The sequence below is a fragment of the Leucoraja erinacea genome, chromosome 2, assembly GCF_028641065.1.
Source record: "Leucoraja erinacea ecotype New England chromosome 2, Leri_hhj_1, whole genome shotgun sequence".
Classification (NCBI taxonomy): Eukaryota; Metazoa; Chordata; class Chondrichthyes; order Rajiformes; family Rajidae; genus Leucoraja; species Leucoraja erinaceus.
Genome location: NC_073378.1, coordinates 48,055,921 through 48,069,718, shown reverse-complemented (window position 1 = coordinate 48,069,718; position 13,798 = coordinate 48,055,921). Strand labels below are relative to the sequence as shown.

At 38.7% G+C, this 13,798-nt stretch overlaps 1 protein-coding gene across 1 annotated transcript in view; it reads left to right on the top strand.

Moving 5' to 3' along the window:
- Positions 1–9,876, top strand: part of kat2b (K(lysine) acetyltransferase 2B) — an 82,309-nt gene extending 72,433 nt beyond the window's left edge. Inside the window, 3 exon segments of the mRNA XM_055656415.1 lie at positions 2,446–2,509; positions 2,614–2,698; positions 5,479–9,876. Coding sequence (XP_055512390.1) covers positions 2,446–2,509; positions 2,614–2,698; positions 5,479–5,672 — 343 coding nt within the window. The 3' untranslated portion in view covers positions 5,673–9,876.
- The last annotated feature ends 3,922 nt before the right edge of the window (positions 9,877–13,798 follow it).

Below are 13,798 nucleotides of genomic sequence, written 5' to 3'. Positions count from 1 at the left end.
CTCCTAATGTCCTCTGGTCCCTGTGCTGCATCTGTTCCTGAAGATCTAATGGGCCAGTGACTTGGCTGCAGGATTCCATCAGTGAAACCTGCAATCAAAACACATGATGTGTAGAAAAGAACTGCAGATGCTACTTTTAATCGAAGATAGACACAAAACGCTGGAGTTAACTCAGCAGGACAGGAAGCAGCTCTGGAGAGGAATGTGTGAAGTTTTGGGTCGAAGCTTGAAGAAGGGTCTCGCCCCGAAACATCACCCATTCCTTCTCACCAGAGATGCTGCCTGTCTCGCTGAGTTACTCCAGCATTTTGTGTCTGTCTTTGACCAAAACACATGAAATAGCTGATAATACCTGTACTTTGAAATAGCAAATAGTGAACAAAACCATCACCTGAACTTATCCTTTTAAAAGAAAATTGATGACCTTATTCAAATAAATAGAGATAGATCTGCCAACTATGTCCAGTAACTATGAAGATGACAGGCCAAATACAAATTAGATCCAACCCTTTGGCTCAGCAACCTGAACTCGATGCTGAATCCAGGAACTGAGCAAGAGGTCAGATATGCTTGCAGCTGACCTACAAGCACATTCCTGACTCTGCAGTAGTAAGGAGTATAAGACACTATGCAAACACAATATGGCTAGCTGACGGCTTCCTACTGACACACCAGCCATCCACGAATTCACAAACAATCATTGGTTTTGGATATCACAAAATTACAGCGTGGAAACAGGCCCTTCGGCCTAACTAGACCATGCCGACCAACATGCCCCAACTACACTAGTCCTGCCTGCCTGGATTTGGCCCATATCCCTCTAAATCTATCCCTTCTATGTACTGATCCAAATGTTTATTAAAACATTGTGAGATAGCACCTGCCTCAACTACCTCCTCCAGCAGCTCGTTCTATATACCTACCACCCTTTGTGTGTAAACAAAAAAAAGTTGTGCTTCAGGTCCCTATTAAATCTTTCCCTCCTCTCCTTAAACTCTGGTCCTCTGGTTTATGATTCTGTGCTTTTACCTCTATTCCTCTCATGATCTTATACACCTCTATAATATCACCCAAGGAATCAAGTCCTAGCCTTCTCAACCTCTCCCTGTAGCGCAAGCCCTCCAGTCATTGCAATATCCTTATAAATCTTCCCTTTCCCCATACCAAGTTACAACATCTTTCCTATAACAGGGTGACCAAAACTGAACACTATACTCTATATGTGGACTCACTAAGGTCTTGTGCAACTGTAAACCTTCGAAATTCTTGACTCGGTACTCTGACTGATGAAGGCCAATGTGTTGAAAGCCTTCTTGACTGCCTCATCTACCTGTGATGCCACTTTCAAGGAACTATGTACCTGCACTCCTGGATCCCTCTGCTCTATAATACTCCCCAGAGCCATTTACCTTTACCGGCCTACCATTTACTGGATATTTCCTTCCCAGGTTAGACTTCGCAAAATACACCTTACACTTCTCTGTATTAAACTCCATCAACCATTCCTCAGCCACACCTGCACAACAACCCAAGATCTTGGTGCAATTTTTGACAACCATTTTTACTATCTACAATACTACCTACTTTAAGGGCCTGTCCCATTTAGGCGACTGCCAGGGACTAGTTTTTAATGGAATTCACCTAAGACACCTGGCGATAACCTACTACAACACCTACGACAACCTACGACAGCAAAAATTGTCGCCACTGTCGCCGAAAAATGTTCAACTTGTTGAAAATTTTGTGGCAGTCGCCTGTAGTCCCCCAAAAAAATCACCAAAGTGGGGCAGGCCCTTAAAGTAGGTGGTATTGTAGATAGTAAAAATAGAACACAAGAGATTTGGAAAAGTGGATCATCTGAATGGAAAGAAAGTAATACATGTTGATGATTTTATTTTCTTCAATTGGCCAGGTGAGGTGTTGAGTTTGGGAATTGGAGCATATAGTCTTTTTTGCAGGAAGGAACTGCAGATGCTGGTTTAAACCGAAGATAGACACAAAATGCTGGAGTAACTCAGAGGAACAGGCAGCATCTCTGGAGAGAGGGAATGGGTGACGTTTCGGGTCGAGACCCTTCAGACCGTTTCGAGCCGAGTCTCTGAAGAAGGGTCTTGACGCGAAACGTCACCCCATTGCCTCCAAAGATACTGCCTGTCCAGCATTTTGTGTCTATCTTGTATTTTGTTCAGGAGGTTTAAAATATCTGCTAGTGGTGAGGAACCTCCAATCATAATCTTTTCAATGTAGACTACGGTACCCACTGCCAGCACATAGTTGGAAAATTATCCCTTGAGGTGATTCCTTGGTCACCTCAAAGAGGTGATTTCTTAGTCAATAGCACTGCTTCTTTCCATTTCTATGCTGAAGGCAATTAAATATTAAAGGATAAGTTTTCTTTCTTTGTGTCCTCACTCAAAACGCAATGAATGTAAAACTTTGTTTCAGAAAAGATTCAAAAGACCCTGAACAGCTTCACAATACGTTAAGGAACATTCTGCAGCAAGTAAAGGTAAAGACCAAGTTTCATCTTAAAACCCTACCTTCATGCTTTACCTTTTTTTTCCATATGAAATTAAAAATCTGAATTGTTCAATGTCATATTATAATTAACAGAGTCACCAAAGTGCTTGGCCGTTCATGGAACCAGTTAAGAAAACTGACGCCCCCGGTTATTATGAAGTTATTCGTTTTCCAATGGGTGTGTAAGATTTTTTTTAAAATTACAAACACTTTGGCTGCTCATTAATTTCTTTGGAATCCAATCTAAAAGTGATATTCACATTGCTCTTGTTGGAATATTACCAGCTTCTGCAGAAAACAAAGAAAAGGTAAAAAGGCTTATAAAAATACAACAAAGTATAGGAGATCAGTGGGCTTATCTATCCTGTCCATTCTGACACAACATGCAGCACAAACTCATCACTCTCCCCTCCACTGCAACTGTAACATGACCTTCCAAATTCTATACTCAGTACTCTGATGAAAGCCAATGTGCTGAAAGCCTTCTTGACCACCCTATCTACCTGTGATACCACTTTGTACATGCACTCCTACATCCCTCTGCTCTACAACACTCCCCAGAGCCCAACCATTCACTGGGTAGATCCTGCCTGGTTAGACACAGTTTTCCCTCCAGTGTTTTCCAGCAGTAATGCTGTTGCATAACCCTGTCGGGTTAACTAATAACTGCAATGGAAGCTCAGTCCTGACAGAAAAGGCTGTGTGCCCTGACAATGCGCCTGCTGTATTGTTGTGGACTTGTCCTCCTGAATTAACTCTGCCTTATGCTACCCTGTTCAAGCAGAGTTGGTACACGGGCGGCCAACTGACATCTAGAAAATTTCCAAGGTGCCCACAAAAAACCAGGCATACCCAATTCAGCTTACAACCCAACAATCTAAACAGCGTACGAATTGAAGAGAGATGAATTTCAGAAGCATGGTGAGGATGATACCTATCTTTTGATACCTATCTTTTAATTGAGTATAGTTCACCAGACTGATTCCTGGGATGTCAGGACTTTCAAATGAAGAAAAACTAGATAGACTCGGCTTGTACTCGCTAGAATTTAGAAGATTGAGGGGGGATCTTATAGACACTTACAAAATTCTTAAGGGGTTGGGCAGGCTAGATGCAGGAAGATTGTTCCCGATGTTGGGGAAGTCCAGAACAAGGGGTCACAGTTTAAGGATAAGGGGGAAATCTTTTAGGACAGAGATGAGAAAAACATTTTTCACACAGAGAGTGGTGAATCTCTGGAATTCTCTGCCACAGAAGGTAGTTGAGGCCAGTTCGTTGGCTATATTTAAGAGGGAGATAGATGTGGCCCTTGTGGCTAAAGGGATCAGGGGGTATGGAGAGAAGGCAGGTACAGGATACTGAGTTGGATGATCATATTGATTGGCGGTGCAGGCTCGAAGGGCCGCATGGCCTACTCCTGCACCTATTTTCTATGTTTCTATAATAATAAGGAATCCTGCTAAAATTGAAATAAATGGGAACTGAGGTGAAAGCTTGCTACAGAGGAAATGCAATTGTAGTTATTGGAAGCCAATCATTTCACCCTGCATGACCTTTACAGACTAGAGGTCTGGACCAAACATTCTCAGCTACTTCACCAATATCATATGGTTGGAACCAGGGTGCTTTGCTGATTATTGCAGTGTTTAATTTGCTTCACAGATCACCTACCAAGATCAGGGCAACATTTGCTAATAAGTGACGGGCAACATTTGTGCTGTGCAAGGCAATGACCATCCCCAATAAAGACATTTTTAACCATCTATTCTTGGCAATCAACAGTATAATTCAATTCCCCCACTATTACAAACTGGGCATTACCATTGACCAGAAATTTAATTAGATAATTTTCATACTATATGACCCCATGTCTCTAAATAGCTGGAAGAGAAGGCTGGATATTCTGTAGCAAGTTATTCACCTTACAGCTCTGTAAACCCTTTCTACTATCAACAACACATCGGAGGTGTGATGAAATACTCCCCAGTTGTCCATTTCTGACGATCTCCAACAAGTATTGACACTTTTATGGACAAAGTAACTGCTTTGATTAGCACCATATGCACAAGCCTGATTATTATCAGTTCCATCAGCAACGCACTGTGGCTACAGTGTGCAGCATCTTCAAAATGCATTGGCATATCTTGCCTCTGATTGCAGCTTCCAGCACATAGAAGGCCATGAACTTCAAACATGTCTGCAGACCACCACCTGAAGGTTCCAAGTCTCACTCCACTCTAATTTAGAAGACCATCAGTGCTCTTTCATTGTCACCGAGTCTAAATCTTTGAAAGTCATGTCCAGCAGGTTGTGGGAGTATCTTCACTATTTGGACTATTTAAAAAGTTGCTTTTCATTCCCCTTTTGAGGGCATTTTTGGTTGGTCATTAAAGTTAGCCTTTCCAGCAACACGCATATCTTTGAGAAAATAAAGTAATTTGCAGATGTTGGAAAGCTAGTTAAGAACATAAATAGTCCAATGTGCAAATTGTGAAAGTCCCTTTGGAAGGAATATTGGAACATTTTTAGCAAGGTGAGAGAAGAGGTCAAAGAAGTTGAAGGTTCTTGTCCTTGACTTACATTAAATTACATGCGAGTAGAGCAAGCAATTAGGACATCAAATATTATGTTGGCCTTTACAGTAAGATTTGGAACATGATTGAAGGATGAAGGGGGTTGAAATTGATTTTTGGTTGCTAGTAATAATTGCAAGCATTTTGCCTGCTGGCTATATTTATCTCTGCACATTGATGTCAATTAAATTAAATATGTGCACTGTGTGCACTTGGCATCCAATTGCTCTTGTGCTGTCAAACAAAAATTAATTCATCCACCAGGAAATCTTGTTAAAGGTATATAGAGTTTTGCTAACGTACTGCTTACATAATTGAGTCTCACTAGATTATGCATTGTGATAATGTCTTCATTGAGCATTTTTCTGGTATGATTACTTTGCAGATCTGAAAACAATGAGTGAACGTGTCAAGAACCGCTATTACGTGACAAAAAAATTATTTATGGCAGATATGCAGCGAATCTTCACAAATTGCCGAGAATACAATTCTCCAGAAAGTGAATACTTCAAGTGTGCCAATATCTTGGAAAAAAATTTCTACAGTAAAATTAAAGAAGCTGGACTGATAGACAAATAAATTTAACTTTTTGATGATCTTATAATTAAAATAGTTCACTTATATAATGTATAGAATATCTATTACAATGCTTACCTATAACTCTAGAAACTGGCTGTTTGGGAAATTCTTAATTCAGCTCGTTGTTATTGAAAACGTATTGAATTTGCTGTAAGTTAAGAGGTCTCCTCAGAAGAATTTCACATTATTGCACTGAGGTCTGGGAAACACCTAATGATAGACAGAGTTTGGAGCAGAGGTATGTGAATATATGTTCATATATTGAGTGTTCAATATTTAATTTGATCACTAAAACTCCATGTGTCCCTTTAGAGAAACCACTGTTGGGTAGGGTTTAGCATGTTACCATGCTGGGCTAAAAGGCTGCTGGTAGAGTGCTCATAAATTTGAAAGTACTCCCTTACCATATTTGCTGTTTTGTTTAGTTATACTCTAATCCACACTTGTCAGTTAGTTAATATTTAATTTACATTCCTGTCATTGAGATGAGGTAGTAACAAAAAATTGCAAAGTAATATTAGAAGCAAATTCATTTCAGTAAATCATTATTTTACCAAACAGGTCTGCAATGCTCTTTAAACGTATGATTATTGGCCTACCTCACTGAAGTGATCTGATAGGCAAGATCATCAGATCCCCTTTGGGAAGGAGGTAGGAATTTCCTCCCATTGAACTTATTGAACACTGTAACTCTGCCATAAAGACCCTGACAAATGGAATAGTTCTGGCTTGACAGGTTGCTGAGAGTTTTTCTATTACTCTGTGCTGTAAAGCTGTGGAGTGGAATTTTGACCTTCATTCGACATGCTAAATTCTGTGATCTAGTAACGCATATTCTTTGCAATTTCCTTTAAAAAATGAAGTTACCTTAATTTAAGGTAATGGAATTGAATTTCAGATCTTAAGTTTCAAGTACGAAAACATAACAAGTTCAGCACACATAACTGTGGATACATTTCTATCCAAAACAGCTTTAGCTACTTAAACTCCAAATAAAACCGCAGACTGCTCAACCATGGCTCTTGGACATGCTCTTCTAGGGGAGGTTTCCTCTATCAGCAAACAAAAATTCTTGAACCAATTTCTGAATAATTTGGTTTGCAGAAGTGTAGTTTATGATTTCTATGAGTATCAAAAAAAATCTGATTTAAGACCAAGTATATTCTCAACTTGGATAATGTAATTGAGAACGTTTTGTGTTCACAGAAAAGGTACACGGTGTAAGTTGGAGAGTGTACATTTTAAGTTGTTAAGATGTTTTAAATTTATATTGGAAGATTAAATTTCCACAATATGGAGTTCTCAAACTCGAGAAGTCAAGGAAATCAATTTTGCATATCTGTTTGCCTAGCACAGCGACCTTTAAGCATAGAGATGGATATATTTCAGAATTTGTCTGTGGAGTTGTGTTTCCTTGTCTTTGTCTTTATCCCAGAGTTTTCAGTTCAATAAACAGCAGGATACCAATGAAACTATCTGGAATATTTAACATAATTATTTTTTAATTTATACAAATGGCTGTTTAGGGATCCATGCATCTTACTGCAGATGTAAAAAAACGTTTGGCAATGTTGGCAGCCTTCTGAAACAATGGTGACAATTGGCCAGATATATGCATCTAAAACAAATAATTGGAAATGCAACGTTAACATCTATGGTTAACTCCCAAAAATTGTGCCCCTGTTCTATTCTACCTTGCCTTTCCTTATCCTGAATATTTTTAAATCGGGCAAATATGGTAGGAAATTCCTCGTATGTTGCAAAACATACTTGGCGAATAAAGTGTGATTCTGATTCTGATATTCCATGTATAGTTTGAGAGATTTTGAGGCCCAGTGGAAATGGCTGCAAGTTATCCAGAAATGATACAGAAAAACTTACTGGAATGTTTCTAGCACAGCTGTCACTACTCAAATTTATCACTGAGCCAACAACTAAGTGGGCCTTAGAGCCACCTGAAACAAGTTGTAGGCCAATGTAAAATGGAAATCAGGGTCTTAGGAAATGAATAGAACTGTTTTGTCATTTTAGGATAATAGTGCACAAAGTCTACTCTAGTATTATCTGGTAGTGTAGCAGAAGAGGAGTCTAGAGGTGGTATTTATTTTTTTGTGCAATGTGGGTGTTGTGCTCAATGATGAGCTGAATATTCTCCCAAAATTCATATCACTGGCCTTAGTTTTTATTGTTCCATGACCTATCCCCACTCTACAAATCAAACGGCAGGCCTGTTTGCCATATAAGCTTGTGGTTAGTTTGGAACACGCTGCCAGAGGAGGTAGTTGAAGCAGGTACCATTGTAAAATTTAAGAGAATTTGGACAAGCACATGGATGGGATAGGTTTAGAGGGATATGGGGCAAATGCGGGCAGGTGGGGCATGTTGGATTACGTGGGCAAGTTGGACTGTTTCCATGCCATATGACATAGTTGTTTCTTTTTATTGTTTAAATGTGTCTCATCAGAGAGAGGGAGAGAGAGGGTTTATTTCATTATCTAGGCTATAATATCATTGTTTAGTGAGGATTGAATTTTGTTAAGGATTTCATTTTTCATCAGAACTGGAGCATTATTCTATCAGATATGGAGAGATTTAGAACCTACGGCATGTAACTGCACTTGTTATCAACAATAGATTTTCCCCACATTCAAATCTTTTGGAATTGCCCTGAAACTGCAATTCTGTGATTTTTAAGAGGAAGAGGAAAACTATGGATGCAATACCTGCCTTTTAAATCATTACAGTAAATAAATATCTGGCCCAAAAAAAAACTTCCTTTTTCCAAATTATTTTAATTACTTACATTATTTATAAATGCCTTTTAACATTGTTGAAAGGAAAATAAAATATACAGAACTGTATACTTTTGTTCAATGGAACAGAATAGCCATATTCTGAAGTATTGAGGCATCCAGGCATAAAACACAAAGTTGTGTGTGTTGCGAGTAAAATATAACGATATTCCAGATTATATTTATTGGTGTTTTTGCTGATGTGTTCTGATTGGAAAATGAATACATCAATGAGGCATAAGTGCCAAGTAGCTCATTTTAAATCTCTACAAAATCCAGAAAAGAATCAATGATATTTACATAAAAAATACATGGAATATAGAGAATCAATAAATTGCACACCTCTGGCCGAATTGACCTCCCCAAACTTACCAGAAGGCTGGTCTGCAGAGGAGGTTGATGCATTAGTGGGGAGGAGAAGGTAAAGGTTGTAAACGTGCAGCGGGGTTACATCCTCTACACATTACTTAGGTCAGAACATAATTTCTAAAGTATTCAGTGGTCATGGTTATTTTCCAGATTTATGCATGAGTCAAGCAACCGCCAAATTGTTAACACAAGTACAATGAAAAGCTAGAAAAGACCAAAATCCATTTTTTTAAATATACAGTTATTAGTTGTCTTTCATCACTGAAGTAGTAAAAAATGTACGTAACAAAATAAGACCATGGTTAAATGACCATTTTGAAGAATATTTTAAGGAGCTCACACAAGGGCTTTCACAGATAAGCACATGAACCATTTAGTTGACGATTCACACATTTATCAAGATGATATGGAACACGACTAGCTGTCTACACATATTTCATTGAACAGAAACAGTGACTAACAAGATCTTCAGTGTATTGAATACCTCTTTTTGTCAGCAACAATGGAGTTTCTTAATTGAAAGACATGCACATCTTAATTTAGATTGATTTATTTTAGGTAAAGATATTGCAATTATACTAAAAAGAGTCCTCAAATTTCATTGGATCCTATTTTCATTAAAACTATAGAATATTGCACTCCAGCAGTAACTACTGATATACTGTGCTTGAAATACTGTGTCCTATATGTGTGTGTGTGTGTATATATATATAATTCTGGTCAAACACAAACTCAAATTTGAGCTTTTGCTGTAGATCCCAATTTTTCCATTAGTTTAGTTTGGAAAATGAAACAAAATATAACCTGTTTTTGCTAAATGTTGAATTCCTGTTCATTGTAGATGTATCATGTTTCTTCATATTTTGCTATGCATTATCAATATATCTTTTTACTCCAAACCATTTTGGTTTGTTCTTTAGAGGTAAAACATCTCTGGGTAAAATGTACAAATGTGAATTGTTTATGTGTGGTTAAATGCATAATCCAATTTTCTTTTTGTTGTGGACCTGTCCCATGAATATGAAATTAGTGATCATCAAAAAGTTAAAAAAAGATACGCCTCAACTGCTGATTGTGCTTGTGGAACACCTACAAATAACCTTATTTTCTTTTAATACTATGTTATGGATAGAATTTCTGAAAGCACTTTGTTACAAAAATGGCTGTGGCATCCTGTTGTTATACAAGAGGATGAATATTCCAGAATAATTATTTGAAGATGTGTTAAATTTGTCAAATGTTTTGTTACATTCTACAACCACCCATCGGGCCAGTGGATTGTAGTCATGTGTATCATATTCTTAAAATTGGTGTTTAATGCTCACATCAATTGAATGTAATCTAGTCAAGATTCCAAAGCAAACTAAGACTTAAGATGCTGTGATCCAAGCCTTCTATTCTCCTCCAGTAATATGAATACCATTATTAATGGTTGGACCATACTCAACGCAACTTAGATGATTAAACAGCAAGCTTTTTATTCAGTAGCAGAAGCAAAGTAATTTAAAATGTTCCACTGTTTTTTTCTATTTAAAAGAAATGTTTGTTCAGTAATGCAAAATTAGGATGTAAACAAACAAATGACTAACTTATTATGAATTTTTCTAAAATTTATCTTTTTTTTTCATTTTTAGAGGAATAGTAGATTTTGTGCAATACTTTAAACTTCGCTTTTGAGGTTTTGAAATTTTTTATATTTACTGCTTATATAGTAAATGTCCTTTTGTAAAATTAATATATTGTACTAAAAAATAAATAGTGTAATTTTTGAAGGATCTACTTGATTGTAGCATACTTGTATCTAGTTTCTCTTCTCACTCACCTCTCCAATGCAACTGGTAGAATTTGATATGATAGTGAATATTATTTTGGGGGGGGTTTCCAGTACACTGACATTTGTAGAATATTATACCATCAATTCTCTATTCCACAGGGCTGCAAAGCATCACACATGGAGTTGATTAAAAACAGATTAATATACATTGATATTAAGAGAGTCAAAGTATGTGGGATTAGGCCAGGAAATTCAATTGAGGTAGAAAATCAGCTAAGATCTTGATGAACAACAGAATAAGGACCGAATACTGCTCCTATATCTTAAATTTTTACAGAAGGTTACACTCGTGACACTGTGGGTAAGATTTGTTATGTTCATAATGGGATGAAATTTCTTGAAACTTGAAAAAATTGAGATAATTAGAAATGAATATATATAAATTGCATCTACAGTATTCCATGCAACTATCCAAAGATTGTAAAATACAAAATAATTTACAGGAAATGTATTTGAATTAAAGACATTCAAATATTGCTGAATGGGAGTGTTAAAGAAAACCCTTGTGATGTTTTGTAAGCAGCAAGGTAGCTGGAAATTGTCCAGGTTTGATCCTGATTACAGGTGCTTGTCTATACGGAGTTTATAGGTTCTTCCCTGACCCGCATGGGTTTTCACTGAGATCCTCTGTTCCCACCCACTCCAAAGACATACAGGTTTGTAGGTTAATTGGCTTGGTATAAATGTAAAATTGTCGCCAGTGTGCGTTGGGTAGTGTTCATGTGCAGGGATCACTGGTCGGTGCGGACTCGGTGGGCCGTAGGGCCTGTTTCCATGCTGCATCTCTCTAAACTAAACCTCCAGGGCGAAACAATGTTGCTGATGTGGCAATGGCGCATTACTTTCGCATGAGCTCAATGCCTTTAATGCACTCTTTGATAGTGAGAACAACATGAGCCCTGACTGCCCCTGAAAACCCTAAGATAAACTTTCAAGAGGGTGAATCCATGTAAATTGTGCAACCCAGACAACCTACCCTGTCCAGGTCTTAAACCCTGGCTGGAGTATGCAAGGACATATTCAATCCCTCGCTTCTTGGTCTGAAGCTCCCACCTGCCTGAAAAGAGCGTCTGACACTGGTGCCAAGAATAGCTTACAATATACATTTATTTGTCACATGTACCAATTGGTACAGTGAAATGTGTGGTCACCATGCAGACATACGAATAAAAAAAGAACACAACACACGATAGACTCCAACATAAAACATCCTCACACAGCAGAATCAAAGTTTCCCACTGTGAGGGAAGTCACCAAAGTTCAGTCATCTTCCTCTGATGTTCTTTGTTGATCCACTTCAAATTCCTATTGTCTGGTAGCACTTCCATCCAATGTAGTTATGTGCTTTCAGATTCAGATTCAATTTTAATTGTCATTGTCAGTGTACAGTACAGAGACAACGAGATGCAGGTTATGACATGAATTATCTACTGCCTTAGAAATTACCTGGATTTGCTTCAATTGGTCTTTTGGTACAATAGGTCAACAGCAGATTTCTCACTGGCTTGCCACTCTACTCTATACCATCTGGTTTACAAGATCATTTACGCTAAACTGTAGTTCATTAAGTTTACCACTACCCTCGCCTCTAAGCTCATCACCAAGCTCCAAGAGCTGGGCATCTGTACCTCCCTTTGCAACTAAATCTTTTTGTACTATGTTTCAGCAGACCTACATCTCATTTTCACCGAATATCCAAAGAAGTACACCTCAAAGCTCAGAGCTTAGCCCTCTGCTCTACTCACTATACATTAATGATTGTGTGGCTAAGCATAGCTGCAATCCCATCTATAAATTTACTGACACCATTGCTGTTGGCCAATACACAGGTGATGATGAGCCAGTGTACAGAAGAGAGAAAGAGAACACTAAGTTGATTTATACTGCAACAAAAAACTCCCTTTATGTCAACACAACCAAGGAACTAATTGTTGTTTTCAGTCAGGATAATGTTGGGACATTGAGCATTGGTGGATCAGTGGTGGAGAGTTTTGGCGACATCAATATCTCGGGGACCTATCCTAGGCCCAGCACATAGACGTAATCATGAAGAATGCACACAAGCATCTCTATTTTCTTAGTTAGACAAAAATGCTGGAGAAACTCAGCGGGTGAGGCAACATCTATGGAGCAAAGGGATAGGCGATGTTTTGGGTCGAGACCATTTTTCAGACTATCTCTATTTTCTTAGATGTTTAAAGAGATTTTGTATAACACTGAATACTTTAACAAACTTTTACAGATGCATGGAAAAAGTTTTCCGACAGGTTGCATCATGGCCCGGCACAACAATTCAAATGCACAGGAACAGAAGAGAGTGGACAAGGCATGGTCTGTCATGGGCACAGCCATTCCCACCATCAAAATCATTTACATGAGGCACTGGCTCAAGGCTGAAACGTGGATCTCACCATCTGGGTAAGGCCCTTCTCACTGTTGCTGTCAGGTAGCAAGTACAGAAGTATGAAGTTCCATTCCACCAGATTCAGCAAAAGCTACTTTCCTATGACTGTCAGGTTCTTAAATCAATTGGCATCACCCTAATCCTACCTTGGCAACATGGATTCTTGAACTACCATGGACTTTGTTTTTACATCAATGTCTTGATTGCACTGTTGACTGAGTTAACAGGACTGCAAAATGTTTTAAGGGCCTGTCCCACTTGGGCGACCTAATCTGCGAGTTTCGAAGAGTTTGCCCTTGACTCAAACTCGCAGCATGGTCGACACGAGGTCCTATGAGGTCACTGGAAATCTCCTTCATGCTTGAGGGAAGTTCCCGAATACTCGCGGCCTCAGCTAGGTCACGGAAATATTTTCAGCATCTTGAAAAATTTTCCGCGAGTAAAATTTGGTCGGGATGGGTCTTTTTAACTCAGTAGAGTGGAGTGCAATGGAGTGGGGTCGTTATTTACTTACAGGCACTCGAGGGCAGCCTCCTTCACTGACCGGGCATTTTGATTGGCTCATTGGAGTTTCAGGACCAAGGAAGTCCTAAATGCCTGCTAAACTTTATTAAACTTTTTAAAAGTGTCTCCACTCATTCTCTCCCCCCCCCCCCCCCCCCCCCCCCCCCCCCACGCTCTCTAAAGGACTTACCATTCCTGTGCAGCCGTTTTACCTTAATCACAC